The 16874-nt window shown below is 49.2% G+C and overlaps 1 protein-coding gene across 1 annotated transcript in view; it reads left to right on the top strand.

Moving 5' to 3' along the window:
- LOC126535817 (solute carrier family 22 member 16-like) overlaps positions 1-16874 on the top strand; it is a 63548-nt gene that overhangs the window by 26894 nt on the left and 19780 nt on the right. Inside the window, exon 2 of the mRNA XM_055072505.2 lies at positions 3061-3333. Coding sequence (XP_054928480.2) covers positions 3061-3333 — 273 coding nt within the window. The remainder of the gene's footprint in view (positions 1-3060; positions 3334-16874) is intronic.

The raw sequence follows: 16874 nt of genomic DNA, 5'->3' as shown, positions 1-16874 counted from the left end.
GCACGTTTTCTTTATTATGGTAGACAAATACTTTAGTTACTACTGTCTGCTTCATTACCAAGGATTTCACCATACCCTATATCCATATTCGTTTAGACAGCGCGCGTCGACGCTAATAACCAAGGCGCCTACTGTAAGGCTGTTCTTCAAGAAATGCACGCAATGCTGCGCCTCTCTATTTTTCTTTGTCCAAAGCTTGCGACGGCACTTTGGCATTATGAATACCTAAATGTACTGATCCAGATGGAATCATTCAAGCTCATGCAGTTCGTCCAATGTCTTTACAAATTATTGTACATATTATTTCCTTTAAATTGTAATATTGCTGATTCCTCGACACGTATCATTTTACCTTCCTCTTGAAATCATTCCAACCGACCAAAGAGAAGCATGTCCTTGCGCTATTAGAGATTAGCTATAAGCTCAGTCACTCGGTTTAGAAAACACTCACCCGAAAGTAATTAGTTAATAAATTTGCACAACCCCCAGCACACACGCCGACTTCACTATCAACGAAACATCCTTTCCGGCGCAGACGTCACGAGTAGGGATCTTTTTAGGTGAAGGAAACCAGTCAATAAACCCACACGTGCTACCTGAAGGCATCAATGTTGCCGGATTCGAGACCCTCGTTATGTAATGAAGGAGAATAAAGAGGGTTAGGTTAACCTAGGGCCCACTCGGTTAACCAAGGGACCGAATGATTTTTAACAATTTGGAACAGTGAAACATTGGCGTCATGTCACATTCTATATAGCGGATCGCAGTCCATTTAAGATGACACCGTGCTGGCCTATTACACGACGCTTCATGGCGGCATCGATCTTTGCCGTTCATGAGCATGGAGAAATATGGACCTACCCGACAGGTTCTGTCCGCTCAAAAGCTGTTGCCTACAGAGAAGAGTATTCGATCTCTTTCCTTTGGCACGATGGGCTGCAAGAGGACCCATCCAACTGTTATTCGCTCCCTTGGTGAGGTACATTTTATTTCACAGCATCGCGCTTGTTTGAGCAGTCCAGGTAATTTTCCTATGAATGGTGGTACGATCATTTTTTTTTTTATATGTCATGATATTGCCGTCCCGCTCCGTATCATAGACAAGATTGCCATCCGTCGTCCAAACGTCTGATCACACGGTAAGATGCATGATTAGCATAATCATTGGCTCAGACACTACATCGGTTCGGGATGTTCAATTGCAACTATGAGCAATATAATGGGAGGCTGAGGCTAACAGCACGAATGACGATAGCACATTGGGTAACAGCACCAACTTTTGCTACTTGCTAATGTTTATGCCGTCTTTCGCTGTTTCATCTAGCATGGAGAATTAGATCCTCAAAATACATCTGAAAAAACACTCATCCGCCGCTCTGCGAGCGAGGGAAAGCTCGAACCAGAAAAAAAAAGTGATAGAAGTGCTCAAGATACAACAGATTTCAATTTTTTCAGAACATGACACCACACTTATATCTGCGGCCACCCAATAGAGTTTCATGACGAGTATGACAAATCAAGCTATTGCGTGCACTGAGAAACACAGCCTTTGAGACTTTAAGCAGAAATTCACAGCACAGCAATAATGTTAATGCCTTGAACAGCAGCGCACACCTTCTACAATTCAAGAGAACTGACTGGTGGGCTAGTTGGTACTGCATAAGTTGAGGCAAATCGCAAAAAAACACACGAGGACAAGAGGAAGGAACTAAGACATAGCGCTACTAACAACTGAATTTTGATTGCACATGGTTACCGAATAGTTGTTAGTAGCACTGTGTCTTCGTTTTCTTCTCTTGTCCTCGTGTTATTTCTTTTTTTTTTTTTGCTTGGCTCAACTTGTACAATTGTGCAATAGAACTTCTCAGTGCACTGTGGGAGGATAAATCAGAGCGCTCCACAAAAAAAAAATAAGTCAATCGCCATCCTTGGCTATCAGTCGTGGCCTCTGGCCAATGGCCCACAAGAGCACGTCCCTTCGCTTACCCGCGTCGGCGCGAGTGACGTAGGTAGTGTTAAGTATGTTCATAAGAGAGCTACTCTCCTCTCGTAGAAATTCATTATTACGTTGGCAGCAGCAAGGGTCGTTCATGATTTGTGAATAGACTGACGCTTACTGCTCGTTCAAGTATTGAAGTTTACTACGGTACACGCTTTTTCGCGGCTACAGTGCTCGTCTTTCCAAGGGCGGGCATCAACGCAAGTGTGTCGCTCTTACTAACAATTTTAGCGTTGAGACTACATTTTTTCGTAAGATATTTCTTACAGGAAAAAGTTCCCCTATATAGTAGTAATATATGCATGGGCAAGAACAACTTGACGAAACCCGTGCATACACGTGGTAGTGTCACTGTTGGATAAAAAAGGATCCCGTCTGTAATGTACGCTGCGTCGAATCTCCAGCTCGAATAGATAAAACATTTACGCGTGGCTTTTCTAGCAATAGCTAAACGTAAATTTTGTCTCTCATGTCGTGTTCCACTATTTCCACATTGGAGGTCAGCTGAGGTACTACATGGCTGCGACAGTGAAAAGTGACGATATGGTCCAGCAACACAGCCTAGATAGGAACCCCGAAACGGCCCTATGATCAACACATCTGAGTCAATGCGCAGGCAACGTAGATGATGAATGATCACTAGGCACCGCCAGCAGCGAGACCCCTCCTACTTTGAAGTTTGTGAAAACTTGCCTCTCTACAGCTTCGCCATCTGCGATCGGCGTAAATCTTCGAAGGGTTTTTCTTTCCGCAATCTTCTGCACAAAACATCTAGATGGCTGCTGTGTCAAAGTGGTTTAGACAGAATGGCACGTTTCTTTTATTAGTTTCATTGAAAAGGAGAGATGTTCGCCCTTTCCCGTGATTTGGAAATGCATGCGTGCAGTAATAATCCACTTTTTAGAACTCTTGGGAACTGTATGACAAGCCTGGCTATTTTCCCGTTTATCGTTTCTGGCAAAGCTCGCTTCAATGGGCCACATGCCGCGGGCCATCTGACGCTTTAGGGAGGTGGCGTAGAATTTAGCAAAGCGCTTCGTGTGCTCCATTGTTTTTGCTAGGGGGCCGCCCTGGGCATGTCCTACTACAGCTCATCGCTGACCAGCACCGAAATTGGCAGCAGGCCACAGCTGGACTTCTCGCTGCTGCACATCGTCGAGCTGGGCTGCAACCTGGTCGGCTGCGCGGTGGTGAGCCGGCTGCCCCGCCGCCTGTCACTCACCCTGCTAGCGCTGGCCCTTGCTGCTGCGCATGCACTGCTAGCGCTCGCCGCGGGTCGCTACGCGCTCCATCTAGCTTCTGCAGTGCTCGTCAAAGGACTGGTGAGCTCGCAGGTAAGACAGTGGTCCAGTCCTAGCTCACTTCTTTTTATTACTCGCAATTACCCGTTGCACAAGGCGCGGAGGGTAGTAAGCTGTCCTCTCAGTTTGTACAGAAAATCTTCCAATGTTGTTGTAACGGTCCATTATTAGGCACTGCCAAGAGTATGTGTTGAAATATTTTACTCTTCTATTATTGAACCTGCCCCCTCGAAAACAAGCAACACTGAAAACAGAACCATAGCAGTGGCCTCGCCTGCGGCTGACATTTCTTTCTATGTTCCGGGTTTTTTGCGACGGGCCAGTATTATGGATCATGCGCATGGTCTTGCACGTATAAAAAATCTTCCAAAGACAAACCTTTACATGGAAGCCCAGCTCCTGTGTATGTCGTTCCCTTGTCCTCTCTCGTTCAAGTTCTCGGGCTAAAAAGTTCTATCGTTGCAGCGAGCACAGTCGTCCGTTGTTGAAATCGGCTCTCACTGGTCAAGTCTGTCTGTAATTTATTTTTAAATTCATTGTTAGGTGTAAAATGCCCGAGCTGGAAGAGATGCACAACATAACCAAATCATGTGCGCAAAATAATATTGTTACACGTGCGGCTGAACTGTGTTCGACCGTACGCGAAGACAACGGACGTTGGCGCGCATGCGCTAGTAAGAGCGGGTGCGAGAGAGGAAATGTGGAGACCTTTGCTTTTCGAATACACGACGCTGCCTAGGCACTACGGAGGAGTTTCTTAGCGCGTGTTGTATGCGCTTGTCCCTAGGCGTGCCAGCAGAACTCGCGGGGCGCGGTAGTGCTGAACATAGCATCGCAAGTTGGCGGCTCAACGCAATTATATTTATTCAATTGTCTTTTTTACTTATTAAAACAACGTGTCGCTATTTCGCAATATTGGCGACGCCTCCAGGACATCAAAGCTAGAACCCGGGCTGGTTCGTGGTTTTTTATGCCAACAATTTTTTATGCGAATACTTGCTGGCACGCTTCGGCCTCCGCGGCCCCAAACTACGGGCCGCCCTGCTTCCAGCTTTGATCCCCACGCTACCACTTGGGTGCCGCGGAGATCCTGCGCCTTCTGCTTTATTATAACCTCAGGTGATCCCCTGAGGCTTCCGTATGCCGGTTACATATGTCCTCCTGGAGCAGTGCTTGTAAAAATCCTAACCAAGCGTTGCGATGAAAAAAGCTGCACGCGACTTATACAACACCAGTCAGAACCTTGTCCCTTCAGACACAGCGAGCCCGAAGTGGGGTGTCCTTGCCCACTGCCTCACCGCGTGGGCAGCCAGCGGCGGAGCGTAAACAAACTGGACCGCACTCCGCAATGCCGGCATGCCTAGCGCAATAACGCACACAACACGCGTTAAGGAACCTCCTTCGTTGTGCCTAGGCAGACTCACATATTCAAGATCCAAAGGCCCCCAGATTTTCTCTCTCGCACCCGCTCTTACTCGCGCCTTCGCAGAAACGTCGAGTGCCGTGAAAAGAGTCACGCCCCGCTGTACCTACTAGCATTTGTGAAAACGCGGCTTGGTGAAAGGCCCTTTAAGAAGCATCGTCGCGATGCTACAATGACAAAAGTGGTAAGAAAACTACACATAACAAACAAAGCGCAACAACCCAGCAACAAAGAAAGAAAGTCCCTAAGCTCGTCAGCGGTCCTAGTAAGCTATAAGATGCACCACATTGACGACTTCAGGTCGTGTGTGGCACCGCTCTGATTCAGAAATGCCGTCTGGCAAGACGTAATAGTCCAGTGCGCCATTACATCGGCTGATTTTGTAGGGTCTGAAATAGCGTCGTAACAGTTTGTCGCTAAGTCATCCATGACTTATCGGAGTCCAGACCCACACACGGGACGCCGGGCTGGTATTCCACCTTGCGTCGTCGAAGATTGTAATGCCAGCTGTTGGTCCTCTGTTGACCCTTGATGCGCAGGCCTGCGAGCTGTCAGGCTTCTTCGGCCTTCTGGAGGTAGGCCGTGACCACGAGGCTGCCTTTTTCATTGACGTGTTTACTTCCGCGCTTATTGTTCTTAGAGAAGCGCCGTCACCCGCGTTGTCTTGCGGCGGTGGGTCAAGGGGGGTGCGTGATTGGCAGTCGGTATCAGAGTGCTTCCGTCCCGAATTGCATGGCGTCGAAAGTTGTCCTCACTTTCCTTCCGTGAAACAGCATGAAATGCGTGATCTAAGTTGGTTCTGGCACTGCCGTGTTGTCAGCGGACGTTAGATGCGGAACGAAGGCCTACCACATCTTCTGTTTGACGTCGACGTACACTGCCAGCATGTTACCAAGGCTCTTGTTCAGCCGCTGCATCAGATCATTCGCCTGCGGGTGGTAGATAGTTGTCCTCCTGTGGCTTGTCTGGCTTTATTCCAAAATGGCTTGCATGAGCTCTACAGTGCAGGCCGTTCCTCTCTCGGTGATGATGACTTCTGGGACGCCATGTCGCAGCAGGATGCACTCGACGAAGAATTCAGCAACTTCGCCCGCACTACCTTTCGTTTCGGCGTAGCAGGTAAGGAAATCGCTAGCCACAAAATTCTGCTCGTTATGGTTCAGATGTTGACGTCGGAAAGAGCCCTAACAAATAAATCCCTATCTGTTGAACTAATCGACAAGGGGGCTTAAACGGTAGTAATCCCGCTGGCCTTGTTTGCAGTTTCTAGCTTCGTTGAGTCTTGGCATTTCCACCTGATCCCCTGACGGGAGACGTCGGTGGTCAGGCGTGGCCAATAATATTTTTCCTGTATCCTCCATACCGTCCAGGAAAATCAGAGATGTGCAGCGGTTGGATCTTCATGTAGGGCGTGCAGTACTTCCGGACGGAGTGCTGTCAGAACAACACGAAGATAGAAGGCGCGCACTGGTGAGAAGTTCTTCTTTACGAGGACATCGTTTTGCAGGAAAACGAAAACAATCCTCGCTTCAGGCCTAAAGGACAACGTCGGTGATTCCTTCCAAATACTCGATGACGTTTTTTTGTCCCCGGGTCTGCTCCTTGCTGTTCAGTGAAGCCTTCCGCGCCTATTGTTCCTAGGGGGGCGCCGTCATCCACGTCGTCTTGCGACGGTGGCTTATGGGGGGTGCGTGAATGGCAGTTGGCATCAGAGGGCTTCCGTCCCGATTTGTAGAGGACGATTGTGTCAAATTCCTGGACTCTCAGACTCTATCGTGCTAGGCGTACCGAAGTGTTCTTTAAGTTTGCCCGCCAACACAAGGCGTGGTGGTCGCTTACGACTCTAAAGGGCCTGCCACAAGGTAAGGGCGGTATTTAATGGTAGCCCACGTGTTGGAAAAGCATTCCTTTTCGGCCGTAAAATAATTGCCTTCAGATTTCGAGGGCGACCGACTAGCGCAAGCATTGACTATAAAATCCGTCTTTTGTTTCAACTAGGACGGCGCCGAGACCTAGGCTACTTGCGTGAGTGTGAATGTCGGTGTCGGCGTCTTTGTCGAAGTGGGCGAGCACAGGTGGTGACCTCAGGTGCTGTTTTAGCTCTTGGAAGGCTGCGGCCTGCGACGCCTCTCACTTGAAATCGACTTCCAGTTTCGTGAGAGAAGTTAAACGCTTTGCGATGCGGGAAAGTTCTTGAGGAAACGTCTGTAATAGGCCCGAAAGCCAAGGAATCTGCGCACTCCCTTGTTGTCGGCAGGCTGTGGTAAGTTAGCGAGGCAAATGTCTTCTGCGGATCAGGGAGGACTCCAGATTTGTTGATGACTTTGAAAAAAACAGAAGCTGGCCGTAAGCGAAGTGGTACTCTTCCGGCTTCAGAAAGAGCCCTGATGACTTGATGGCCTCTAGTACTGTCCCAAGCCACCAAAGCTGCTCGTCTAAATTCGCGATGAAGATGACGAGGTCATCTAATCAGACGAGGCAAGTCTACCACTTCAACCCTGGAAACACCATGTCCATCACGCGCTGTAATGTTGCAGGTGCCGAGAACAGTCCGAATGGGATGACTGTGAACTCATAGAGGCCGTTCGGCTTCAGGAAGGCGGTCTTTTCGCGAACCCACTCGTCGACTTCTATTTGCCAGTAGCCAGTCTTGAGTTCCATCGACGAGAAGTGTTTAGCTTTGCAGAGCTCATTCAAAGCGTCTTCTGTACGTGGGAGGGGGTATAAGTCCTTCTTTGTCATTTTGTTCAGTCTACGATAATCGACGCAGAAACGTAGGATGCCGTCCTTTTTTTTCACCAAGACTACAAGAGATGCCCACGAGCCTTTCGACGGCTGGATGATGTGGTCACGCAGAATTTCATCGATTTGTTGCCTTATAGCTTCTCGTTCTCGCGTCAAAACTCGGTAAATGTCTGGCGGAGTAGTCAACCGCATTCTTCGGATAATATGCTATGCTTTCCCAATGGCGTTTGTCGAATTCTCGATGACTTCGAAAAGCAGTCTTTGCGCCGTCGAAGAAGACTTTTGAGCTGTTTCCGCTTAATGATGGGGAGACTTGAATTCAAGTCGAAATCTCTGTCTTGAACTGATGGTCATCGAGGTCGATGCGGCAGAATCCAATAGGACTGTCGCATTACTGGTTTCCACAGTTCACTCATTGTATGCGATCGTCTTGCCCTTATTGATGTGCTTGAACTCGTGGCTTAAGTTCGTCAGCATCACTTTCGCTTTTCTTACGTGCAGTTGAACGATCCCACTTGGGACGCAAATTTCAAGGTAGAGCAGTAGACATTGGTCGCCCTCGATCACCCCTTTTACGCCTGCGGGTATTTCCGTGCCAACGGAAATGACAATGCTGGAGCGAGGAAGGATGCTGACTTGGTTTTCAGGTATTCTCAAGGCACGCTGACTGGAAGTTGCCTGCGATGGTATCGCTCGATATGTGGACAGCGTTACCGACTTCGACTTTAGGTCAATGACTGCGCCATGTTGATTCAGAAGGCCAGTGCCTATGATTACGTCGGGTGTACACCAAAGATAAGGAACGTTGCAGGAAAAGTCCAGTCACATGCTGTAAATTTTGCTGTGCAGATTCCACTTGGCATTATAACTTGGTGTTATATATGGTCCCCTCCAGCTTCCCGGATGTGACGGCCGTCGCATTTAGTCTTGACTTTCATCAGCTTGCCGGCGAAGGGGCCACTGATGACGGAGTTGTCGGCTCCTGTGTCTGCTAGAGCGGTGATGTTTTCCCGTCGAGAAGCACGTCGAGGTCAATGATTTGTCGTCTAGCACTGCAGTTTTGTCATGGTGTCGTATCAGAGCTGCACCACGTTGTTCTGTAGCTGGTACGTGTCGTCGTCAGGTCTTCTTTTGTTGGCGTATGCTTGTGCTCGAGGCTTCGTCGGGATGGCGGTTTGTCGTTCCTACGTAGTCGAGATATACCTTGAAACCACGTCGTTTTCGGCGGAGGATCTTTGGTATTTCGACGTACAGCAACGCAGCCCGGCTGGTTGCAGCTTTTACTTTTCCCGATATGGGCTTACGGAGCAGCCACGCGATGGTCATGTATACGGTCGGCGCTGCGGCGACAGGTAGCGTCCTGGTTACGGTGAACGCGAAGAATGTCGAGGTCCCCACTTTGTTGAGGCGATGTAGTCGGAGATATCACGAGGCCGTCCACCAACCTATAGAGGCGTTGATGGCTAAGCCTTACAGTGCCAAGTCGCGGTATGGGGACCGGCGATATACTTGGCCCGCTTCTCTGCAGTGGTAGCACAGGGGGCGGTGGTCTGGAGCGCGCCCTACATCTGTCTTCCTTGGGTAGCTGCGCTGGGTGACGGGAGGGCGAGCTGGCGGCGGTGAACGACGCAACTGCAACGTTACCGGGCCCTGGCGCCAGCGCGGAAAGGTAGCATGACGACGGGTTGCGGCGGCTTAGGTCATCGCTTCCGGTTGAGAAGGTGGCGATTTCGGGACTCCAAATGACTGCTGAATCTTGTCTTGGCCGACGTCAGCAATGAATGCTTCTTGAGGCTGCCTTGAAGGGAACATTCTACGCAGCTTTTCGCGTACGACGGTTCCGATGGTCTCGGAGCTCGTCGGAGCCTGGTGCTTAATTATTGCTCTTCGCCGAAAGCACTTAGCAGTAGTATTGGCGGTTGCGTATTTGCAGCGTCTTCACGTGAAATCGTCGTTGCCTCTGCCAGAAATTTAGCTATGGTCAACGGGAAGTTGCGGATCAGCCCGATTAAAAGTTCTTGCTTCACGCACAGCATCAGGAAGCGGACTTTCTTCTCCTCCGATATTTCTAGGTCGGCGTGTCGGAAAAGGCGGTCATCTCTTTCTTAAATATGGAGATGGTCTCATTGGGCACTTGCGCTCGGGTTTCCGGCAGAGCTTGCACTCGCTCTTTGCGCAGGCCGCTCGTGAAGGTCTCTAGAAATTCAGAAGCACTTCAGTTTGCTAGTTATTGTTTACTGTAAATTATATTGACCGCAAATAAGGACGGGGACAGCGGAAGACAGTCCGTGCCGTTTTCGTGTTCTCTTCCACTGTCCCCGTCTTTATTTGCGGTCAATGTAATTTACAGTAAACATGTAATATGTATGAATTCGCAGCTAAATGGGTCCCACGTCGTTGACGTGGTTTCTCTATTCTCGAACCACGTCCTGGCGGCTTCTTCCAATGATAAGACATATCGCAGATTGTCGTCGCTGTTCCCGTTGGTAAATGTAGCGATCCTTTCCTGCTTTCGAGCCAGTTTTCGGTGTCTTCAAACGATCATCCGTCGAATGTTGGTGGTTCCTGGGCTGTTGCAGCGCGATGGGCGACGATAGGGCTGCCATTGTGGTTGTTTAATTGAGCACTGTGTTTCCAGAAAGCTCAGATTGATGTCCGTGCTCCGGTGTCAGGTTTTGTAGCATGCGGCTTGGTCGATGATCTGAGGTGGCGCTGATGTTGTCTTGGGTGCGTGGGGTTAACGGGGGCGTCCAGTACATGAACGCTAAAGCGCCTCCACCAGATGTGGCGTTGTATTGAGAATGAAGAAAATTGTCGCAAAAATGTGAACGACGTAACTGACTTTTTATTTGGGGAACTTGGGGCCACGAAAGCAGGTTACACTCAAAGCACGATAGCGGCGAACACAGTCGGCGATCAGCTAAAATCTGACACCAGCGGGTCAAGCGCGTCGGCTTTTATACATGAGTCATCGAATGTTCCAGAGTATTCGCTTGGGCCAGCGTGTCTTCAAGAAAGTACTACACTGTCACGCAAACATTCAGATTGCAGAATGTTCGGTGACAACAGACAGCAGATAGAACCGTCGATAACATTCGCTGAACTTCCGATGCATGTGGGCGGGTCCTGCGCTCTGCGCAGTTGTCATCATACGGAAGACATTAACTTTCTTTACATTGCTCATTGACCTGTTCTGCTCATCGTGCAAATGGCACGGCGACAGGGTTGTTCCATCCATCTGCTTGTTTAGTCCATGAAGTGTAATGCTGCTGCAAATATTTCGATAGTCGTGGCGAAAATACTAATGCCATCTGCACATGCAATCGAATTCTCCAGTTCCCTCAAGAACGAGTTCTTGTGATCCCGCAGGCTATTTTCTTTAATGCAATATGTTATTAAGTCCCTCGTGTCGCGGTGACCTTGAAAGAAACACGGCAGGAGCAAAGAGGGGTCCAATTCGCGAGCTAACATTCTCCAGGCGAGGAGCGTGTGCAGACGGAACGAGCAGCACACACAAGGACTGCGCCTGTCCTTGTGTGCTCTCTTTCTGGGGTCGCTTGTTTGCGCAGTTATAAAACTGTTTGTCAATATCAAACAACTCGCGCAACAAGAAGTTCTTCTAAGAAATACAGGTGTTGCGTCGCTCGCGTCACGCGGCGGCCGTCGAGCGGACAGTCGAGTGCGAGGCGTCAGAGCCAGCAATGAAGGGCGCTCCCTCGGGCTCCAGCGGATTGCTGGGCAGGCCCGGCCGAGTATGCTCGCAAGCGCGGAACGAGGTGTGACGTACGAAGCGGCGGCCGCGAGTACTGCCTGCCCCTGCTAAGAGGATGCAACGTAATTGTGTTCGGCACGTGTTACGCAACCATTACTAGCGACATGCATGCTCTTCCTTTACGTAGTGCGTGGAGGGCTCGCATGTGTCGTTTAGGAGGTTGATCTAAAAGCACCGCACGTGTACTTCACGGTGCGCCTTACCCGCCGTGGTTGCTCAGTGGCTGTGGTGTTGGGCTGTTGAGCACGACATCGCGGGATCAAATCCCGGCCACTGCGGCCGCATTTCGTTGGGGGCGTAATGCGAAAACACCCGTGTGCTTAGATTTAGGTGCACGTTAAAGAACCCCAGGTGGTCGAAATTTCCGGAGTCCTCCACTACGGCGTGCCTCATAATCAGAAAGTGGTTTTGGCACGTAAAAACTCATAATTCAATTTTAATTTTTTAACAGTGTGGCTCGTTATGCCTTGCGAGACGTCTGGTCCCCGATTACATATTCTAATGCATTGAAAAGTGTGCAGCAGGCTTTCACCTTCAAGTGTTACAGAAAGTGTAACATGCTGCCGATATTTTTTTTATGAGAAGCAATATACAGCTACTCAGATCGGGGACAGGAGATGGTTGTCGGTCACTATGAAAAGTAGTACTTCAGCGTGCTAAGAGGCCGTAATAAAGTACTTAGTATGTAACATATACTTCATGTGAAATCCAACAAGTTTCACATTTCAAGGAGCTCTCTTAATTTTCTGGAACGAACTAAAACAACTCTCATAGCAGCGGAAAACGGGCTTCAGGTGAGGAGTGTACGTGCTAGGAGACAGATATGGGCACAAAGATTTTGCGGCAAAGTGCACTTAGCGGCAATTTTAGGCCGCAGGGTCACTTCAGACGCCTGTGCCCTCTTATCGTCAAGGTCGCGTCGACGTAGCATTTTCGAAGGCAGCAGGTGGTGGGGCTGCGCATGCACAAGAGGTGACGCCTTTTAGGCGCGGTCCGCGCTTTGTGTAGAGGTAGTTCGTGTGACGGAGGAACTAGAAACTAGGAACGAGGGCTAGGTAAAGATGCTGAAACCTAGTCGTAAAAATATCAAGCAGAAGTAAGCCCTCCTAGCCTGATAGGAAAGCAGTAGTGTACAGTATCCTACCTTTGGACTCGAAAATACATTGGCACCATCTATCACGCAAGATGTAGCGCACATCCAGAAGGCTGGAATTACCAAATACTGAGTGGAAGCTCACCACTGCCGTTGCAAATAAGATTGCATTCTTCTCTTGCTAACATATGCGACAGAAATTTTGGAGGTTAACAAGGAAGCTCGACAACCTAGGACCGCACGAATGGCGTTAGAAAGAAGCACGTTAGGCGTAAAAGCGACAAGTGGAGAGTAGTGAGGATCACAGAGCAAACGGTTATAGTCGATATTTTTAGTTGACATGAAAAGTAGAAAATGGAGCTTGGCAGGTCATGTATTGCGTAGGGCAGATAACTGGTGGACCAATATACTTGCATTGTTATTGTTATATATAATATGTATTAAGGAAGCGAAGCACAGGTGAGGATATCAGAAACTTAGGTGGGTGATGAAATTAGAAAATTGCATATGCAAAATGGAGTCAGCTAGCGTAAGACATCTCTTACAGAAGTTTCAACTAACTTCGAATAAAATTTTTTAGACAAATGTTACTAGAGCCTACCAGCGGCTTAGTAAATGTTATCAAACCGTTTTTATACTTCCTACAAACTTAATACCAACATTCTGTCGACTATTGGCAACCGATATTGAATAAAAATTTATTTATGAACTTTCTTTAAACGATAAATGAACATGCTTCAAACATTAAAAGCAGGATTTACTATCCGTCTTCATACATTTTAGAAACTTTATAGTAACATTCTACCAAATTATCATTTCTCCACCTAGAAACTTCCTAGTAACATTTTTCCAACTTTCTGTTGCTCACCTTAGCAACATCCTTGCTGTTCTTGTACATTTCAGAAGTACCCTGGTGACATTTCCCGCTTTCTCCAGGATTTTTTGAAGTATTCTGGTACTGTCCTGATGTAACCTTGCACATGAGTGGAATATAAATGCATCTGTTAGCAAAACGCAATAATACTTTCAAACACTGATATTTATTTTGCAACGCTTTCATACATGTCTTTCGAAGCCACAAGCAAGTAGCGACGATAACGCATTCTTCATGTCACCCTACCCGCCGCGGTTGCTTACTGGCAATCAAGCGCGTACCCAAGGGGAGGGCCCAAGGGGGCCCGCCCCCCCCCCCCCCCCGAACCTATGACTCATAACCCCCCTAACCCCGCTCCCCGCCCACGCCACCATTTCTCACACACATTCCTAAAGCGCCGCGCAATGAATGTTGAGACTTGGCAGCTATACGGCGGTCAACATTTTGCTGCCTTTTTCAGTCCTTTTCGATGGCAGTAGTTATCAGCGTCTCCTGGGATGTGATGGCCAGTTTGCTCATCGATTCGGTGCCCGCGCGATTAACTCGAGATGCATTCAGTTGCTGCCGTCTATTCAATGGTCACGCCCATCGTTGTTGCTTCGTAAATTCAACCTTCTTCGTTTAGACTGATCCAGGGACCAGGAAATAGATTCAGTTCGTGGTCAACTGGTCTGTATGCACGTGCAACGAGCTGCGGCCAGACAAAATGCCAATTGCGTTTAACTTTTCTTTTTGTTTCATTATTTCCTCGAGTGACGGCTCGCCGCGACGCTGACAGATCCTCGGAACCATACACCCGTGACATGGGCTAGATAAGGTGGAAAATAAAATAATGCGAGATAGCATCCATCATAAATCCCTGCAATAACCTTGAACCTCATAGGCAATATGACTGTCACCTTTTAACTCGTCTAGTTTTTCCCTAATTGTACAGCTCTTAAATTTTCGTGCAACATTGCCAACTGGAATCAAGAGTCGCAAGGATTTGAGAAATTAAGCGATCTACAAAGGGAGAGAGCCAAGGCAACAGCCAAACAGGAAGGAAAAGCGAAAATTAACAAATTTAACCGTTGTTTATGAAAACATTCATGGATCAAAATCTTTTTATTTAATAAGGAAGCATATAAAACACCGCCGGAAGTGGAGGACAATTTCGTGTGTTCTGAACGATGCTTCTACAGTTGTAATTCGAGCCGCTTAACGTTGCCACTTCTCGATTGTGCTAATAGGGGTGTTTTCTAACCTTCCGCGGTGGGCGCAGTAAGTGTAGAGTCGCAGCTTCCTGCGCCATACGCGGTTGTACGGGATTGGCGGCCACACATCGTTACGTAACTTCCCAAATAACAATACGAGTCGGTTGCGGCACTTAACTTGTTAGAGCAGTAAATGAGAATCCAAAAGAAGTGTGGTTGTTCTGCTAATATATATTTCTGTATATTTCTTCCAGAGATAATTCAAGAAACGCTACTATAGCCGGATACAATTTAAGAGGAAGCCTTAGCTCGGGCCCAACTCCGAGGCGGCAAATTCAAATACACGTAAAACGCAAACACTTTTTCTGAGATAACCCCTGGAGCGACATTAATGAAATATGTTGTATTTGAGAGATACCGTTAAGTTGTAGTAACTGTTTGAAGCGGAATTTCGATTTAATGCCTCAATTTTGTTAAAAAGATTCTCAAATAGTCAACAGTTTGGAAAAAATAGAAGCACGAAGTTTACAAATCCATAGCTCTGCAACAAGAACAGATGTCGGTGTTCTGTAAACGGTATCCATTAGAGCATTCAAAGTGGACAAATACAATATATCATTTTACATATTATGGGAATTGTTACGTTTGTGAAGAAGAAGACGCGCCTCGCGGCACAGCCGCATCGCCAACGCGCGGCTCGTCTCCGCTCGCGCTGTTGATTGCTGGCGTCCGTTTGGACAGTGCTTCGGGCTGCCTCGCCATTCCCGGTCGCTGTGCCTACGCATTAGGCGCCACCAATAAATCTTTTCTCAATTGGTGGAGGTGCGGGGACTCAAACCCCGTCGCTTGAAACCCTGGAGCTGAGATCAAGAACGCTACCACCCGCCATGACCGACAGCTCATCCCAAACGGCACCGACGCCACAGTCCATCACCTGCACCGGCGTTCCACGACAACGGGACCCCAAGATCTTCAGCGGTGCCGACGACGAAGACGTAGAAGACTGGTTTGCGTCATATGAACGGGTGAGCGCACACAACAAGTGGGATGATCCAGCCAAGTTAACTCACGTCATCTTTTATCTGGCTGGTGTTGCCCAACTGTGGTTTCACAACCACGAAAGTGACGTACCCACATGGTCACTCTTCAAGACAACCGTTACGGAAGTGTTCGGCCGACCCGCTGTTCGCAAGCTGCGCGCCGAACAACGCTTGCGCGCCCGAGCACAGCAGACGGCAGAAACGTTCACAAGCTACATAGAAGACGTCGTGGACCTTTGTAAACGAGTCAACGCCGCAATGCCCGAAGCTGAGCGGTCGCCATATACTGAAAGGCATCGACGACGGCGCCTTCCAGATGCTCCTAGCCAGGAATCCGTGCACTGTGTCTGAAGTTGTCAGCCTATGCCAAAGTTACGATGAGTTAAGGAAGCAACGCGCTTCGACTCGGCGTCCTCTGGGAAGCGACGACTTGTTGGCGAGCTTTGACAACATGTACGACCCATCCTCATTCCTTCAGCTGGTCAAGGACTTCGTGCGTAAGGAAGTTGCGCGCCAACTTTCTTTAGTCCCCTTCACTCAGGAGCCCACCTCCCGTATTCCAAACATGCTCCGCACCCTCATTTCCCAAGAGGTCGCCCAAGTTGTCCCTTCCGCACACCATCAGCCGCCTGCAGCCGCGAATCTCAACTCTGCGCTGGCAGTGCAGCCTGTCGCCATGCCTCTCACCGATGCGCAGCCAGTCCTGCCTGTGGCCGCGCCTCTCACGTACGCGCAGGCAGTACACAGGCCTCCACAGGCGTCTTTCGCGACCCAGTCCCAACCGCTGCCACCGGAAACCCATGCTAGATCTTGGACCGCACCGCGAGCTAATCCTTGGAGGACACCTGACAATCGACCTATCTGTTATTCTTGCTGCACTCCCGGACACGTCGCCCGATATTGCCGCCGTCGCCCCCAAGCGTTCGGCGACGCCTCGCGGCCCTTCCAGTACGGCAGCCAGCCATTTCGCCAATACGCCGCTCCTTCCCCCAACCGTACGCTCGTGCTGAAATCCCAGAATTTCCTTCGCGTCGCTCGCCATCCCCTCGCCCACGCTCGCTCTCCCCAATGCGTCGGCGACCCGCACCACCTGACCAGGAAAACTGAGCGTCGCAGTTCAAGAGGCAAGAACTGCGCCCCATTCGAGCTGTCTAAGTCCTCGCGCCTCTCCTGCTAACGTGGTCGAAATTTGTGTAGAAGGTGTTCCTGCATTCGCTCTTGTGGATACCGGCGCAGCCGTTTGTGATAGCCACCAAACTGTGCCGTTCGCTGCGCAAGGTGACCACGCCGCTTTCTGGACAGTCGCTTCGTACGGCAAGCGCGCAGCACGTCACTCCTCACGCAGCCTGTACTGTACGTGTGCTTATTCACGGCATTGTTTACATCGTCGAGTGTATTGTTCTTCCCACCTGCTCACATGACGTCATCCTCGGA

Source organism: Dermacentor andersoni, chromosome 3, assembly GCF_023375885.2.
Source record: "Dermacentor andersoni chromosome 3, qqDerAnde1_hic_scaffold, whole genome shotgun sequence".
NCBI classification, from domain to species: Eukaryota; Metazoa; Arthropoda; class Arachnida; order Ixodida; family Ixodidae; genus Dermacentor; species Dermacentor andersoni.
The sequence above is the reverse complement of the archived record's forward strand: the minus strand, read 5'-3'. Positions and strand labels throughout refer to the sequence as shown.